General features: G+C 41.9%; 1 protein-coding gene across 3 annotated transcripts in view; it reads left to right on the top strand.

Moving 5' to 3' along the window:
* Nucleotides 1–18,378, top strand: part of RPS6KA2 (ribosomal protein S6 kinase A2) — a 279,910-nt gene that overhangs the window by 116,942 nt on the left and 144,590 nt on the right. Inside the window, exon 1 of one of the 3 annotated variants that reach the window (XM_033054734.2) lies at nucleotides 4,716–5,040. The exons of the other annotated variants lie outside the window; for them this stretch is intronic. Coding sequence (XP_032910625.1) covers nucleotides 4,942–5,040 — 99 coding nt within the window. The 5' untranslated portion in view covers nucleotides 4,716–4,941. Of the gene's footprint in view, nucleotides 1–4,715; nucleotides 5,041–18,378 lie in introns of those variants that run through there. 3 annotated transcript variants of the gene reach the window in all.

The following is an 18,378-nucleotide window of genomic DNA, read 5'->3' as shown; positions in this document are numbered from 1 at the left end:
TGAGGTTACAAGTGCAAGATTAAACAGGCATTGTAGGGCTGTTATGTTTCTCTTGGGATTAGAGAAGACTGTGCCCAAGGAGCCTGTGTCCTGCCAGTTCATCAGACCCAATTAGGCAAGATGTATGACTTTGCTTTCTCCTTCCTTCTGAGCAGTGATTTTAATTTGCAACATGGCTGAAGGGGCCTGTACCTTCACTGGAATAATACATATACAGAAAAATATCAAAATTACTGAAGCTTGTGACACACAGCTGAGAGAAAGGGGAAGAAGCACTTTCCTGCCTATTTCCTTGCATCCCCATCCAGCCAACATGGGTGATCACTCATCAATGCTGGTGAGAGATGGCAAGTCACTGCCTGTATTCTGCAGTGCTGGCAGGGCACTGTGCCTTTTTGAGAGAGAAAACTCCAGTTAAGTGAGCATGTGCTAAATAGGACAAGGTACTTAACTATGTGCAGCAGCTGGAAAGGCTGAGACCCACACTGGTACACTGGTGTAATGAGAGCAAAGCCCAAGCACTTCTATGGGCAAAGCCCATCATGTATTATTGAAAGAAACATCAATAAGAAAAATACCAAACTTAGGTATTCATTGAGGAAACAAAAGCCATGTGGCAATTTGTCCAGCATTCAGGATGAGGAAACAGCAGTCACTGAAAGAGTCATATACAATATAACCACCGGGGGGAAGATGTTGTTCCTTTTTCAGCTGATTGGTGTCTCTTGGAAACATCTGCTCTTGCTCCTGAGTTTCTTTGATGAGAACATAAATGGCACTGTCTAATTCACCTTTTCTCTAGCATTGTCTCTTGGGCCTCTGTTGTGGGAGTCTCATTTTCCTTTTCTCTGCATGTTGTGTTCTGATAATCTTATTTGTTCTATCTGTGGTGTCTGCTTCTGATGCTCTCTTATTTCTCACTGGATTTTTTTCTGGCTCTCTGATGGACTTGCTGAGGAAGGATTGGTAATACTGATTGCATTTGCAAGGAAGATACTATCAATTCATAGTTTTTTTACTTTCACAGTGATCAATAAATTTACTCAAGTAGCAGAGTCATTCTGTGTTTGCTCATAAATTTTTGATTCACATAAAAAAAATAGAAAGCCTAACTTCAACATAGGGCCTGATGTTCTGTGTAATACAAAATTTCTCTGGGTAATTATATCATCCAGTTTATGGTAGATATCTTGGACTTGCATGTTCTATCATTTGGAAATTGATGATTCATCTGGCATTGGCTACTGGCATCCTTACTTGGGTCTTGTTCAGGCTGTTCTGCTGCCCCCTGTTAATTTTCTAAGCCTGGGTCCTTCAGTCTTACTGCTTTTGCAACGGTCCATCTGTACACATGAAGAAAGGACCTTTGGCTTTCATTAGACATTAATTGGGAATTCTCCATTTATCTTTTAAAAATTCAGACCTGGGCTATGTAATGTCTAATTTTGGTGATTCCTATTGGAGAGTTTTTCTTGAAGCCTAGTTATGAGCTTTGTTGTTTTGGGGTTTTTTTAAGCCTTTTTCCAGCTGAAGTAAAATTTATTTTGCTATTAAGCTCACTGGGAGTAGGGGCAGCCATGATATTGTATGCATTTATTTTGTGCTACAGCATATATGGTTCTAGTTTTTTAAAGCATATTTCAGAACACAGATGAGTATTACTGGTTGATGCCAATGTGTCGTATGTCCCTCCAGCATGTTTGATGTTTATTGTTGTGTTAAACAGAGACATTTGAAGATTTTTTTCTTTGTCAAATTCCTCAGCAGTTAAAATTGCTCAGAGAAGGTCAATAATTTAAAGACATGAATTTCTAAGTGCAGTGAATATTTCACGTTGTAGATTGATCTGGAAGTAGTATTTTTACAAATGTTATACTGAATGTTCCAGTTTAATCAAATTTTTTTTTCAGCTTGCACCTTTTTATTAGAATTACTGTGAAAAGTGGTTATTGTCTTAGTTATGTGAAAGTTTGAGCTAATGTTTTTGATGCCTCATTTGTTTTTCTAAAGAAAAATTCAATTAAATCTTGAAGCGTGTCACATGGAACTGTAGTAGAATTTGCTTTTCACTTTTCATATCTATCCCTATGCTTTAATTTTGCATGCACACGTATTTTGTTTAATTTCTGCATTTGTAATTTTAATGCACATTTTTAACATAAATTTTGCATCTCAGCTGCTTTTGTTTTGTTGCAAAAGTTCCAATATATTCTGCAATATCTCTACTGCTTTGCTTGCCCGATAGAGCAAAAGTGATTGGTTGTCCTTCTGTATTTAAACCCTAATCACCTGTCTGAAAGCAGAGTAAGAAAACAAGAAGAGCATACCTATTTCCTATTTCCATGCCTGTGCCATGTCAGGGTTGTAAGAGAGTTACTTCCTATCCCTGGGCATGGAGCTCATGTTATAGTCTAATCTTTAGCATACAAGGCTAGTTTTTTGCTCTGATGTGCACAACAAATTGCAATACATTATGATGGTTTGTGGGTTTTTTTTAAAAAACCACATTCAGAACAAAATTCTGAATGTAATAAGCATACCTGATAGGTATTAAGTCATGGCCTGTGTAATTTTACTGGAAGTTTATTACAGTGCAGGCACATTTAATGGTGAATGCATGTCCCTGTATGTGAAATCACCACTGATGTAATGAGAAGGGAAGGTTGTGATAAATCTACCAGTGTAATAGTAACAGGCATTCATATACTTCATATGATTGCACACAGCCTGTGTATTCAAAGCTGGGAAATTATCACCTCCTCTGTATTAATAAAGATGTCAGTGACCGGGGATGGATCTGTGATGGGAAGGGTTCTGGGACCTTAGCCTGGACTTGTCTGGTTGCTGTTTAAGGCTTAAGTGGCTTACACAGGTGGGAATGTGTGAGGCTGCCAAAAGCCTTGTCCAGCTTGTGCCAGGACACCTCTTTGCCAGGGAAAAGGCAGGACTGAAGTAGAAGCAGCTGTGTGGTGTGTCAGGACAGGTGAGGGGGAGGTCAAGTAATCAGCTGAGTGCCCAAGGCCGCTGTGAAGCTGCAGATTTTACTGCAGCAAGGTTGTGAGGAGACACAAAGTTTGACTAGAGAGGCTGCATCAGCAAGTAATTTTGGCATTGACCAACTAAATTACCTTTTAGCCTATCCACTGTTTCACGTGTGTATAGCTGTACCTATACCTACCTGACTGAGGTTTTCTTGTTGGACACTTGCTTCTGCTCCAGGATCTTTACTTGGGGAAACAAGTGAACTGTGATGGCAAAGGGCTCCTGGGCTTGACATGGATTGCACTGGGACAGCACAGTGAAAGCAGCTCCCAAAGGTATTTTTGTTGCAAGCCAAGAGAATTAGAGAAGCAATCAGAGGGTGTGCTGAGAAGGGATAAGGAAAAAGCAGACTGTCCAGACTGTCACTATGAAACAGTTATCTTAGTTTGGGGTAACACCAGGTTCCAGGCATAGCACGGTCAGGCGCTATAAGATTATAGAGCCCAGCACTAATGGCAGCCTTTCCAATCTAGCCTCCTTTTTAATTAAACAATAAACGCCAAAATATTTTTTTTTCTTTCTTTTCTCTTGTTTATACTTCTCTGGGTGCATAGAGACCCTGGTGAGCTTTAGGCAGAAAAATGCGATGGAGAAGCTGAGAAAAAAGCAGACATTAACAGGCATTGCTAGCCAAGGTAGTTCACAGCAGAGCCCGGATACACAACTAAAGCAAAATGCGCCTCTCTTTTATGGCAGATGGACTTGAGAGGTGCTGTCATTTAGCCTCCAAGTCTTGTCAGGCTGTATTGATGTCTGGTCTCCCTGGGCTTATTTATCTCAGTCATTAATAAGTCATCAGAGTAATTCTCTTTTCATGTGAGGTTACGGGAGAGAGGCATGTCTGGGTGCTCCTTAGTAGTCAGAAAGGAAAGGCTGCCATGGAAAAGGAGCCTGAACTGTGTGCAATAGGCAGGGAAGCTCTTTGGTCTCTGGAACACGCTAAGATTCATTTGTTTTTGAAGAAAAGCTGAAAAATGTGATTTTGTTGCAGGGAGGTGGAGGTGCAGCTGTAAGTCTGCATGCTTGCCATGCAGCTCAAAATTACAGCCTGTAAATAGATGTACATACTTAACCTCCTAGAAAGGCTGTAGCTCCCTGCTGTAGTACAATAACAATAGTAATACTTACCATTTAGATTGTGCTTTCTATTTTCAGAGCTGTGCCAGTGCTAGGTATTTCAATGTAAAGCGGGCGGGTGATTGTGAGCAGGATGGTGAGCTTTTCAATTTCGGGGGCGGGGTGGGGGGGACGACTGCTATTTTGCATACTCCCAGGAATAAAAGGAGATTCAAACCCTTCTATTCTGGCAGTGGGGGCACGACATCTTTCAGCTTTCTTCCAGGAGCGACTCTCACAGGGGAGCCGATTTCTTCTCGAGTCTGACCACCACAGCCCTCAGTAATTATAGCAGCGTCTGAATTCTGAGCTAAAAACAGAAGTGCAGCATGTGCCTATTCCCCATGTGATTCAGAAAGCAGGAAATTGAAAGAGCCTGACTGAGAGGAGAGGGAGTGCAGAGCAGTAGGCACATCCAGTGTCTGTCGGAGAGCTGGATCTGCCGGGACGCAGGAGCTGTCATCCATCCTCCGGCGCTGGCTGTGCGCGCAGCCCGGGCAGAGCCGAGCCGGGCAGAGCCGAGCCGGGCTGGGCGCGCCGGGACCGGGGCGAGCGCGGCGGGGCGGGCTGGGCTCGCCGCACCGAGATGTGAGCGCTGCCAGCCCAGAGCCTGCCCAGAGCCTTCATGCTCCGGACCTGCGGCAGGTCCAGCCGTGGCCGGCTCCATGAGCAGCGCCGGGCAGTCCGGAGGCTCTCCTGCCCGTGGATATAAATAGGGACATCGGGATGCGCTAGCTTTCTGCGCAGCTCCTCCGTGCTCCGCGCCGCAGCCGGGACAGGGCGATGGACATGAACATGAAGAAGTTCACAGTGCGTCGCTTCTTCTCGGTGTATCTCCGCAAGAAGTCTCGGTCCAAGAGCTCGAGCCTAAGTAGATTTGAGGTAAAATTCGTCTTAACTTTGTTAAACGTAGCAAATGCTATTAGGCGCAGGTAGCAGGGGTACAAGAGAATGCCTCCATTTACTGATGTGATAAGTAGTTAAAGGTGCTCTTTCCCTCGAGGTGGTGATACTCGCACCTAATGTTCTTTGTTTCAGTGTAATTCAGTGCTTTTTCTCGGTAGTGTTCAATACATTGCATAATATATTTAGTGTGTTGCCAGGAGTCCTTTTATCAGCCTTGCAGGGGAGGAGGAAGCTGGTTCAGGACATCATGAAGTTGTAGGAAATAATTACAGATCCACTTAAATTAGCACAAATGACACCATAGTTTGAAATAGCCTCATCTTTTAGTCTTCCCCTGCATGCATAGAGTGAGTTCTTAGTGCTCGGTTTCCAAATAATTAATCAATTTTCTAGTGCCTTTCATATATATGTGCTATGTTAGAGATTCTCTTGATAATTTCTCCATAGGTTCTCATGTTTGCAAATATTTTGCATTTATCTTCTCCCCCTATGCATCTCTCCTGGTATTTTTTCATTTACTTTGTTTTAGGAGAAGTTGTTCTTTAGCTGGGGGGACAATGTCAAACCTTTCATGATTTAGCAGTGTGGGGAGATGAAGACAGTTCAAGTAGGAGGTATTGGCAAATTCGAATGTGTGAATGGGTTAGAACCCGGATTTCTGCCTGCCTTCCTCAAACCATTGTTCTTCAGCTCTGTATTTGGAGCTGTGAATAGCCGGCAGGATGTGAGATCAATTGAATGGATGTCAGTTATATTTATGTTGTTCAATTTACCATTGCAGATGATCTGCAACCTCTGCATTAAAACAGGTAGATGGGGCCTGATTCCCTTCTGTCTCACATTTATTTTGTGCTGGTGTACTTCAATTGACCTCTGAGGAGTTACCCTGATTTGCACTGGTACTCCCAGGAGGAGGATTAGTCTTATGCTGTGTGAATACATTTTGAAATGTTATTCCCTTAGTGTCCTATTTAAAGCACCAGGTAATTGTTTGAACATAAAGTTCTTCAAGTGTCATTGCTTAAACAGGACATGCCGAAAAGCCAGGTTTTTGACCTGTGTGTTTTGTTGATTTTTCTTTTCTTTCCTAACTATTTAAAATCAACTTTCTTGGAAAATGAGCATGTAAACTTTTATTTTCATCATCAGACAATCATGCTATGCATTTAAAACAAACTAATAACTTCTTCCTTGGAACAGTCACATCCCTGTAGAACTGTGGGGAGGGATGGGGATACCTTTCCTTTCCTAATTGTGTAGTCAGAATCACAGAGTTTAAGTTAGAATAAATGTTCCTTGTAAAACATTGTAAATTCTCTAACCTCATGCTCCAACAGAAAAACAGAAAGTAGATCTGGAGTTACATGAAGGAGTTCTGAGACAAATGAGTGTCTTCTCAGGCCACCAGTGTCAGGATGGGATGTTAGGAAGGGAGTTGATCTGGAGAGAGCAGAGCCCCACCAGACCTCATAACTATTCATTTGACAGTGTGATAGTTTGGGAGCAACAGATTTCACCATACTAATTATTTAACTTACTGGATAATCAAGTGTGAATGACCAGTACAACTTAGCAGTTGTATCTGGCTAGATTCTTGCTTCACTTACAAAAAAACCCCCAAAAAACGGAAGAAAAAGTCTTTGTAATCCCTTTGACCACCAGTGTTAGATTTACTGGAGTTTCTCAATAATTATGAAATAGTTTTCCCCTATGTGAGTTGTATTGTAATGATTTTTTTCTCATTTTAAATAATTTCCCGATACATATCCCGTCTCACATGTAGCTTCAGAGAATTTCATCCACTTCTCTCCTTTCTTCCTGGTTTGTCAGTAATGACCAATTTGATGCAAAATGACTCAGTATTATAATGGAGTGGAGAATAGAGTCTGTTCCAGCTATGAAGAAAAAAATATTCATAAAATCTGTTCTGCTATTTAAGTGTGAAAATAATCAGAAATGTTTCTTCTTTGGGCGGGGAGTGACGACCAAACATGAACATCAAGTCTCCTCTGTGGTTTTCATCCCTGAGTACTTCTGTGTATAAATTTGTAATTGCAGACTAACAAGTGCTTATCAGACAAACAGAAAGTGTGAGGAAGCCTGTTGGTAGATATTTTTTTTAGAAGTGAGAATATTCTTCATCCCAGTAGGTAGGTATTTTTAAAGATGCAGTAAAAAGGTACAGGTTGTTACATCATGGAATGAGTAAAAGTAAAATAAAGAAAAGAAATTTGGAAAAAAACCATCGGGCATTACTTTGCTTAGAGTGCATTAGCTAATGTACCTGGCAGAAATTGTGTTGCACGATGTCATTTGAAATTTGGAAGGGAACTGTTTTTACTAGGTTGTGTGGGATTTTTGTTATGTTGTTTGGCGAGTTGGGAAGAAGGGTTGAAGGCTTTGAGGTAGATACTCCTAGGCTCAGGCATTTAATATGTTTAAAATACCACTATTAGAGTAGATTCAAAAATAATACAATATTAGTTAGTAATATGATTAATTATTTTTTCTACTGTGGTATTCTACATTTCAAATTCACTTGTAATGAGAGTCATAGCTTACAGAATAGAGCTGCAGAAAAGGACTTAGCAGATCCCTGCTTGTAACCTGACCTTTACTTGATTGTTTCAGATGCCAATGTCATTGCTATACCTGAAACAACAAGATCATCACCTTGTGTAAATAGCTGGGTTTCACACTTTGTCCTGCTAAAAGAGACAGAATGCACTCTGGTAAATGAGATGCATTAGGGTTTCATTTCATCTTGCCTAGAATGCACACCCTTTTTATTATTCTGGAAAAACCTGGCTGCAATTTGAATTTATTTGGCTACAGTTTAGGGGTTTCAGTTTATATTATTTTTCAGTATGGCCTGCATTGCCCTTCATTTAAAAAGTATCTAGTGATGTAATTTTATTGAATGTGCAGAGCCAAGTTCTGCCCTTCTGCATGCGCAGAGTTCTGATTGAAGTCAGCTGAAAATCCAGCAAAGTCAATGGGAACTGCATGTGTGCATCTGAGAAAGGGCTTTGTTTATGGTTCTTGCTGAGTGTTGATGAACATGAATGTGAAACCATCAGGATAAAGTACACAGAGTGGGCATCTGCTAAAGACTTTGAGACCCAGTGGAATGCATCTTATAGCAGTGAGCAATATCCCTTGATTTATAAATCAAAACTTAAATATGCCATTGGAATAACTAGGAAATACCTAAGCACATAAAGAATTTGATAATATTTATTCCAATGACGCAGGAGAGTATTTTTTTTTTCTTTTGAGAAAACAACCAATTAAAACATTGCCTTTTCTTTTTTTTTTCCCTGACTTTTTTATTCCTGACATATTTTAAATTCATTCTTCTTACACTTTAATTCTTCTAATTAGTTTTTAGTCTTACTGGTAATGATGAATCCAAATTATGTTTAATCTGTGTATGGGGCTTGCAGCCTAGCAGAGTTCTTGGAAATTAATTCAGAACTAATTTGGAGCCTGGTGTGCCCCAGCATGGTCAGTCTGAGGGGCATGATCTCCTGTGGGTGATTCAAACTTGGGTCCTCCTTTGGCTCCAGCACTGGCACATGGGAAATGGAAGTGAGTCTATGCTTGTTGTGCAGAAGGACTGGCACTGGCTTTGTAACACTTTATTACAAGAGATTTTTGGTTCTAATCTTAGGCTCTGATTCTGATTTCCTACAAACTAAAGTTACAGCAGCCTTAGGAAAGAGCCCAGAAAATGCTGAGCCAGACTGGTCCATTTCTACCGTGGGCTGGAGCAACAGTGCTTTACTCCCAAACTCTTGTGAATTCTTCTGCACTTGTATGAAGAGCAGTTCTGTGCCTTATCAGCAGTATGGCCTTCATTCTGTCTTTCTTTTTTTTTTTTTTTTTTTTTTTTTTTAATTTTTATGGTTTCTTGCTTGGTAGAAGAGAGTTTTTCTGTAAAATGTTAGCCAGAATGAAGGCAAGTTGAAGAAATGAGATGCTGCTTATCAGCCTAAGAGCATCTCTGCAGGGTGGGAGTCCTGAGGCAGCTTTAGTTTTTATTATTTTTTCCCCCGTGGTAATGATCATCTTTGTGATGTGTGTTCTTGTAACAGCAGAAGGTACCAACACTGTTGTAGTGTCTAACTTTCCCCAGCTGCAGGCAAGACTTTTATGAGGAAGTGCTACAGTTCTTGTAGTCCTGCTGGGGGGAAGGGAGGCAGGGAGGGGAGAGAGCAAGAGTAGGAGGAGTGTGTAGTCCCTCAGGTCACTTGAGGAGCCAGGAAATCCATTTCTCAGGCTCATTTTGACAACTTGCTGTGTCATTACAGGTGGTTCAGACCTTTGTGCTTTGCATTTCCCATTTTAAAAAAGGGAAAATTATGATAAATATTAAAGACCTTTGATACTCTTGTATGTATTTACACTGGCTTTGGGGGCAATACTAATATGTGTACACTTTCATAATAAAGGAATTGCTCTCAATTCCCCAACTGCTTCTGACTTTATCCCAAATAAAGTCTCATGTGCCTCAGGCTTGATATGTGCTCCTTGCAACAAGCCTCAAATTAACTGCCGAGGTACAGAAAGGGAAAATTAAGCAGCTACGTGTAGGGATAATTTGTACACAGGAAAATCACAGAAAATTGGGACTGGAAGGCATCTAAAAACCCTTAAGCTGGACTGCTCTTCCTCCTTAGGCAGCATCAACTATATCTAAATTCTTCCAACAAAGACATTTTTCTAAGCTCTTATTGATGACTTCCAGTGGTAAATGCCCATAACTTCTATATATGGTATATTTTGCATTATTATCCTTAGCATCGGAGGGTTTTCCTAATATCTAACAAGTTTTGTTAAGGCAGGTTAAGCCTGTGTCTTCTTGTTCTTCCCATTGTAACTGTAAAAAGGAGTTTCCTTTTCTTTCCTGTAGGATTTTTATGCAAAAGCTGCTCAGGTCCCTTTCCTCAACCTTTCTGGTAGGGTGAGAAAAAAGGCTTCTCCTTTCTGAAAGTTAGGGACTTCCAGGAACAAGACCCTGGGCCAGTTACAGCAACACTGTTAGGGAGTATCTCTTCCTTTTTTGGATGCTAATTGTCCTCTGTAAAAATCAATTCTATCTCAAAGGCCCCTACTGTGCCAAAGACCAATCCAAATTGTAATTTTGTGCTTCATTTCCACCATCTCAGTGTCTGCATAATTCCTTGATCTGATGGCATTTGGCATCCAAGCCAGTGCTGACAGAGTTGATCCATGGACTCTAGTGTCAGATGAATTCTGACACAGATCACACAACTAAACACAGGCTCTGTTCACATAGTCAGGGTACACAAATGTCCAGGCATAGAGCAGAGACATGGGATCTTCATATAACAGAATAGGTCTTCATTTGGTTTGGGATGACTCCTGTCTGATCCACTGATGGGACACACACGAGCCTAAAAATCAGTGATGGAATGCCTAAAAGGGAGAGGGCAGTGCCCTTCCACTCTGAGCCAGGTTCCCTGTGCCTGGAGCATCTGTGTGTGGGTGTGCAGGAGATGAAGAGCTGAACCTCAGGGACTGGTTTGAACCTGTGGGCAGCCCCTGCCTGACATTTAATTGGAGTAATGTAGCTTTATGCAAGTGAAAAGTGTGTGATTTAATTTTAAGTTTTAGCTCATAGTATGATGACCCGTCTGATCCTGTGGCACAAGAAGTCTGTTCTCAGAGGGTTTAGCTCTCCTGCATCTATTTTTATTATTAGTATCATTTGCTTCATGCATTTTTCTGCTAGTCTCCAGAGAAGACTCCTTTGGTGTGTGCTTTCTGCATTTGTGTCCTCACAGGTAACTGGATGTATTTCTAAAGTAATACAGAAATCAGAACAAAAACCTTCCTTGTGTTGATTTACCAGTTACTCAAGTACAAATAATTTTCACTAAATATTTACTAGTAATTTCCTTTCGTTCACTTAACAAGACTTACTGTCCCAGTTCAGCAAAGATTCCGTAAAAGTATTTGCTGTTAACAAAGACTCCAAGTACGGCAGAGAAGCAGCAGTTGGTTCTGCACACAGGACACACTCCGTGTGTGTTTGTTACCATCGGTTCTTACAAAGTATAGTTTTGCTTCCTGGAGAACAAATTTTCAGGAAATGGAAAAAAATCTATCAGATCACTAAATCTGCCTTGAAAATAACTTTCTGACTGAGGATGTGTGAGGAAGCGAGTGATCCATCCATTCAAGGTCCTTGCACGACAGCTACAATTCACATGCAGGGAATTGCCTTCCAGGCAAACAGTTTGGGGTGCACATTCCTTCAGTGAGTGCATGGATGGTGATGGGCTGCCCACAGCATGGCTCTGGAAGACTTTGAAGGGACCAGTCATCCTTTACTATTCAGTCTCTCTCACTACTTTGAAGTGTACTGTATTTGAAATGTATCAATATTTCAGCAGAGCTGCTTTTACTGGGAGACATGGGAGAACTTACAGCTCTCTTCTAGCTGAGAGCCAGGAGTTCAAGGGTACTGGAAATGCAAACCTCTTAGAGCACAGAAGACAAAACCACAAAATATCTACTGAAGAAAACCTTTTCCTCAGATTGCAGTATATAACTAGGCATTGTGTGGCAGTGTACAGGCAAGAAGGGAAGATGCATTTTGCCAGTGTGCCTTCAGGTGATAAGTAATGATACTAACTGGCAAAATGACACTTAACTCATTAAACCTTAGCACGTGAACTCATGTGAAGTCTAGATGTAATTTAAGGGTTTTACACCCCTTTCTTGCAGGGCCAAATCTGAGCCTGTGCATGACTGCAGAAAGCAGTAAACAGTTTGGATTTCAAGAATTGCCATGAATGAACTGAAGGCTTTGCAAGGAGGCGAGCTGAATGTGTGGGTTTATCTATAATATTCACGTTTCTTTTATTTTAGTAGGACTCTCTGTTGTTTTTTGGTTTTTTTCTAGTGAGTAAAAAAGAAAATCCTGCATCAGTTCAACTTTGTTTTCTCTACCTTCAAGTTGCCAGCATCTAGTGGACTGGTTCTGTGACTGAAAGATATCTTAGCCTTAACCTTCTCCATCAGCAAACCTCCATGCCAGTCTTTCCTGTATCATACAACCTCTGTGACTAGACTGTGTCTGGGACAGCAATTAAACACTGTAATTGCATTAATTGAAAAACCACCTGTCTAAAGATCTGAAACACTTCTGGATCTGCTGCTAACCTGCACAGTTCCTACTTTATCCCTGTATGGTTATGCATTGCAATTATTACTAAAGAGAAAATATGAAAGCAAGCCTTTATGTTAGATTATTTCTATGACATAGTTCAAGGCCACTTCATATCACTAGATTTGAATTTTTTTTATCACTTAGTGTGTGCAGATGTTAAATAAAACATACTTCAGAAGGTTTTTTTTATAACATTTCATTATGTCGTAAAAATTTGAAGCCCTTCTCTGGCAAGTAAAGGCTCTAATTTTTATTCCAAAACCAACTCCTTTAATATTCCGTTAAATCAACACTATTAAGATAGCTAAACCAAGACGTTTTCAAAATGTGAATGATTTTTATGTGTTGGCATTGTATGGTTGATTTCAAACACATTGTATTCCCTGAATTTGAAAGAATGGAGAAGATGATGTATCTGCTGTTGTTTTTCAGATTCTTGTACCTTCGAGAGTTGGCTTATTTGTAGTGGCAACCAGTGAAATAGGCATAAAAGGAGAGGAGGGAAGGAAAGTGCATTAGTTAATCTTAGCTCTCAGTTCTACATTCTGTCAAATTCTCTTCAAATTCTGCTTTCAAAGGAGGACCACTTGGTTGGGTTTACTCAAGAAATGGGTGAAAGTATTTTATATGAATGCACTCAGAAAGGTACTGTGTGTTGTAAATACAAAAAGTTCCCACTGAAGTAGGCATCAATTAATCCCTCTCAATCTCTCCAGCACTGTGAAGTTGTCCAAGTTTATGATGCCTGCCAGTCAGAAGTAATAATACTGTTCTATTTTAGTTATTTAATCCTCTTTTGTTCATGGGGAAGTTTTAGCAATTGTAAGGCAGAAAATACATAACGCTAACAAAGTAGGAGTTGGGTCAAATTAAAGTGAGAGGAATTGAGGGGAGGATTTGCTTTCTCCATTAAAAAGTTTGAATGTGCATTATCCTTAGCTTTGTGGCTAAATTAAGCCATTATGTCATAAGGATGAAAACTTTGTAGGCATTTGCTCTGGTCTGAAAACAGAGAGTTGTGTCTACCATGTTAACTGCAAACTGATCCAAAACAAAACACAAATCACCCATGTTAGCAGAGCTGGAGACAAACCAGTTTCTCAAAATTAGTTGCTGAGATTTGGTGGTTTTCCCCCCATGATTTCAAGTTTTTGTGCATTTGCAGAATTGAAGAATCCACACTAAAAGCATACGTCAAGTGCTCCTACTTTTTTTTTCATGATTTTGTGGAAAAATTAATGCCACAACATAATATGCCAAGTGGCAATACTGATAAGGATGGTGGGCCACAGAACTTACAGTAATTTCACGAATACAAGCCGCACCAATTTGACTAAGATTTTGCTCCTAAACCGGAAATGCGGCTAATAATCAGGAGCGGCTAATACAACCTCAGAAGTGCCTGCCAGAGTGCTGAGCCGAGCAGCTGCAAAGTCGGCATTTTGCGATTGTTACAAATCGCTACTCTGTTGCACTGAGGGTGGAGCCTGGCTGCCTGCAGGCAGCACGGGGGGCGGGGAGAGAGGCGGGAGAGCTCTCTTTCCTCCTCTGCCACAGCCCAGGGGAGAAACGGGGGAAGCCGGCGCCGCCATTGCCGCGGCCCGGGGAGGAGAGGGGGGACCCGGGCCGCCCCTACCGCGGCCCGGGGAGGAGAGGGGGGACCCGGGCCGCCCCTACCGCGGCCCGGGGAGGAGAGGGGGGACCCGGGCCGCCCCTACCGCGGCCCGGGGAGGGGGGGGGAAGCCCGCGCCGCCATTGCTGTGGCCCGGGGAGCCGACGGGAGCCCCGCACTGCCATTGCTGCGGCCCGGGGAGGGGGGGGGAAGCCCGCGCCGCCATTGCTGTGGCCCGGGGAGCCGACGGGAGCCCCGCGCAGCCATTGCCGCGGCTCGGGGAGCCGACGGGGTGCTTTGTCCCCGCCCGCCGCCGCCGCGGCAGGAGCGGGGAAACTCCGTCCCTGCCCGCCGCCGGCGCCACGGGCGCGGGAAAGCTCCGTCCCCGCCCGCCGCCGCTGCCGTAGGAGCAGGGGAAGCTCCGTCCCTGCCTGCCACCGCGGGGCAGCGCCGACCCGGGGTGACCGAGCCCAGTGGCAGCGGCGGCCGGCCCCGAGCGGCAGCACCGGGCTGGGCCACCTGGCCCCGTCAGCGGCCCCTAGCGGGCCGAGCCTGCACAGCCTTAGCTCAGCCAGTAAACCCCGCCCTCCCGCGGTTCTGTTAGTAATTGCACGCGGGTCCTCGCTGCGAACGACAAAGCGGCTTATATTCGGGTGCGGCTTATCTATGGACAAAAACCAAAATATTTGCCAACACCCAGAGATGCGGCTTATAGTCAGTGCGGCTTGTATTCGTGAATTTACTGTACTCTGCAAAGTGGATAATGTTTATTCACCCACTTTCCCATGTTCCACCAGTACAATTATGGCAGCATCCAGATGGTTTCCTTTCCTATGGCTGTTAATGTCATCAATGCTACAGCATCCCTTCTCACACACCAGAGGAATTCCATCTGTATTTGCTTTTCTCTGAAAGAAAAAAAAAACTGAAAAAAAAACCTAATAGCATCTTTTGCCTGATGGTATGAAATGAATTTCTGAAAGCCTTCTCTAAAACAGGGATTTTGTATTCTAGCAAACAAATTTTTCATTTTTCCCAGACGTTAGAAGAAGAACCCATATGGGACATTAGAAGAAATGCCGCTAATGATTCTGAGGATTGTCACTTCCAAAGCACAGACTACCTCTTGTCATTATCTGCCAAAAGATACATGTTTTATCCCAACTGCCTTTTTGAAAATCTCTCCACACATCAGGATAAAGCTTACATAGCATTTTACTCTTGGAGATGGGTATTCCACTATGAAAGAGTGTAAGTTACCCATAACAAAGATAATTATGTGAATGGGTGCCAATTGCAGTTTTCCCTTGCTTGGTTTAATAACATTTTCTATCTCTGTAAGAAGTTGTAAAAGAAGTCATAAAATTAATCTGAGTAATGTTTGTATTGAAAGAAATGCTATAATAGCCAGACATTTGTGATGTTATGGGAGGAGTTGTTTCCCTGGAGTTAAAAGGAAAGCTTTAAGGTTTTGACTTAGTATTTCTATCGTTCTCATAATGTGTCAAATAAGTGAATTAAAACTGTAATCTTTTCCAATGCAGATGATCTGGCTCGTTTTGAAAACATAACTTTTTTGAAGGGCCTTATTTATGAAAAACAGATCATCTGTTTTGCTTCTTTGCTTCTGCTCTTGACCACTTATTCTTCTATTGATCAGTTTAGGGTTTGCTTTTTGCCTCATCTTTTGTGTTTGTGTCTTCCTTCTTGTTGTTAACCACAGGCACAACTATGGTAATTATAACCAATCCCCAGGGAAGTGGAGACTTACAAAACATTTCACGGGCTCTATGCACCACAGCCAAGAGAAAGTTTGCCCTTTTACCCTACCTTTTAAAATCCTTCTTCTGGTGTGAAATTCGTGGGACTGAGAGAGAAATAAGAATAGAGCTCTCTCCATGGAGTACAGCTATGGTCTACAAGCTCTGATTTATCTTTCTGTGGTCAGAGAGCTGTTGTTGTCTGGGATTTTGTATTGTCTCTTCAGGGAGGCACATCAACTCCCCATTTTTCAGTCACTGAAGAGAAGAAATTAAGTTGTTTTTCCCTCCTGGGAATGTGATTCTTTACTCTTGTCTGCAGGCCTTTCTTCCCTCTTGTAAATAAAGGTTGAAGATTTGAATGTGCCGTGTGCTGGTGTAGAATGGCGCAGCTGGACTGCGGAAATGCTGAGCTCCACACTCATGGAAACTGTGCCCTTGAGACCAGGCTCTTGCCTCCTGGTGTCTACTGAAACTCACTTTGCCTTCTCAGATGTTTTCCTTGTAAGGTTACAGTTCTGCTTTTTCCTTTTCCCTCACCCTATCATTCATCTGATTCAGCTTTTTTGTTTCATGCTTTAGCCTCAAACAATGCAATCACATGTTTTTACTTTTCTTGCACTGCCTCTGTTTTGGAACTTTCCACCCTCACTTTACTGAGGTAACTGGGCAGTCATCAGTGAAAACAAAGCTTTGTTTGAGGAAGTGCTGATTCAGAGATGATACTCACCTCTGAGGCTGAGCAGTGGTCAGATGGCTCTGAAGCAAATCCCAGATGCAGTTCTTACTACACATCTCAGAAATGTCCCCAACTCACATACTACAGTCCTTCCCTATTTCTCTTCAAACGTCTCTGCATTCTGGCTTTCTGTAGTTTCTTGTGATCATTTCTCCTTCAGGGAGAGCAGCAGAAAAAGCACTTAGGGAGTCTCCTTGCCTCACAGCTCCAGAGCGAGCTGCTGAGGGTTTCATACCTATGACTCAGCTCTGCTCCCAGTTGAGCACGAGCGTCTGTCTGTCTGGGATTTCAGCTTTATATAGTGCCATTTTTGCAGCACCTCTACTCTGACTTTAAAGCAATGTTACTATGGCATCTACAATATCTTAGAAAATAGTGAAATAAAGAGATCGATGTTGACATTTTGTGTTGCATGACAGCTTTTTTGTCTGTTTTGCCTCTATGTTTTCACCCTCTAAGTTTTCTTTTAAGCCTTAATGAAAAAACCTCACAGTGCAAATGAGATGATGATTTGGTCCCTTGTCATTCTAGATATGTGAAATCTTGTAAAGTTTAATGGTTTCTGCTCAGTCATCATCCATTTCATCTCCTGAAAGAAGTAAACCCGTGTAATAGTTCATCTTTGGATTTCCATGACAAAGTTAAAACTATCCTGCATTAATCTAGTAATTTATGATAAAAATATCTTCCATTGGAAGTGCCTTTGTAATTAAGAGCTAACTATGTTATATACAATGCCACAAAGCCTAAAGCAGTGCAAACCTACATGACCCAAATGAAAAGCAGATCAAATTGCTCTTTTTCCCTCCCTGGAACTGTAATGAGATCTGAATCAGAAGAAAACTTCTAATGCTTTTGTTGGGACACTTAACACCACAGCAGACTGGCGTTGTTGATAGAGCAGCAGTTCCTTCCTTATTTCCAAAACTTGAGATATGGCAGAATGCTTTAACAACCTGCTCTAGGTGAACTTCCTTGGCTTCTCTGTCTTCTGGCTGGTGGCCTCAAGTTGCCAACTATACCAACAAGGACAATAACAAAGAAACAAACAAACAAAATGAAAGAAAAACAAAAAACAACCCAAAAGAACTTGTAGTTTAATGTTTAAGCACGTCTTGTATTATTTCCAGCTTTTGGTCTAGCAAAAAGTGTCCTCTTAACTGAATGTGTAAAAAGGGTTATCCCCTGGCCAAGCCTGTGAACCTAGAAGGCTAAATTTGATAGTGTTGGAGGGTAAAGTGCCCATGGCAATACACCTGGATCTGAAATCACAATAGTTACCCAAATAATAGCCTCCAAAATACATTGAGATTGTCAAATCAGGAACCTCTCTTTTTCTCAGTGTAATTCAAACTCTTGTCTTGGACCTTAGAGTGTCTTGCTCTTTCCTCCTAAACTAAAAACTCTCCGAGGCATATTTATTAAATAAAACCAGCAGAGTGAATCTTGCACTGCTGATGTTCCCAGTTAGTAGTGGGTGAATGAGGCGTTCTGTTACCCCTGCAGGGGTGCAAGCCAAAATATTAGAGTATTACACTGGTTTTCCTTTACTTTTTTGAAAAGGTGCATTGTCAGTGTGTGTGTCTGTCATCTGTGTGAACATAGGAAATTTACTGAAAAACTGAATTGTTCAGTTGGATTTATTTTTAGCCTAGGTTCCTAAAAAATTGAGGCTTTGTACATGCCCCCACACTCCTTTCTGGCCCTTTGCTTTGAAAGCATTGTCAAATTTAACAGAGAAAGGGTGAAAAAATAGTGTTCTTGAAGACATAAGAATCCTGTAAGATTCTTGAAAATAGGGCCCTAGAGGAAGGACAACACTGCTGCCCCAAAATGAAGGAATAGGGAGTGGGTTTCTTTGCCACTAAAGCAACCAAACAGAGGGCAATGGTGAGAGAGAAGGGGACAGCTTGATAAGAAATGGGGATTTCTCACTCCACTCTTTTCAGAATATCACTAGAATTTGCCAGGAAACAAAACAGGATTTTTTTTTTAATTTTTT

Source organism: Catharus ustulatus, chromosome 3, assembly GCF_009819885.2.
Source record: "Catharus ustulatus isolate bCatUst1 chromosome 3, bCatUst1.pri.v2, whole genome shotgun sequence".
Taxonomy (NCBI): domain Eukaryota; kingdom Metazoa; phylum Chordata; class Aves; order Passeriformes; family Turdidae; genus Catharus; species Catharus ustulatus.
Note: the sequence above shows the minus strand (reverse complement) of the source record. Positions and strands in the feature narration are given on the sequence as shown.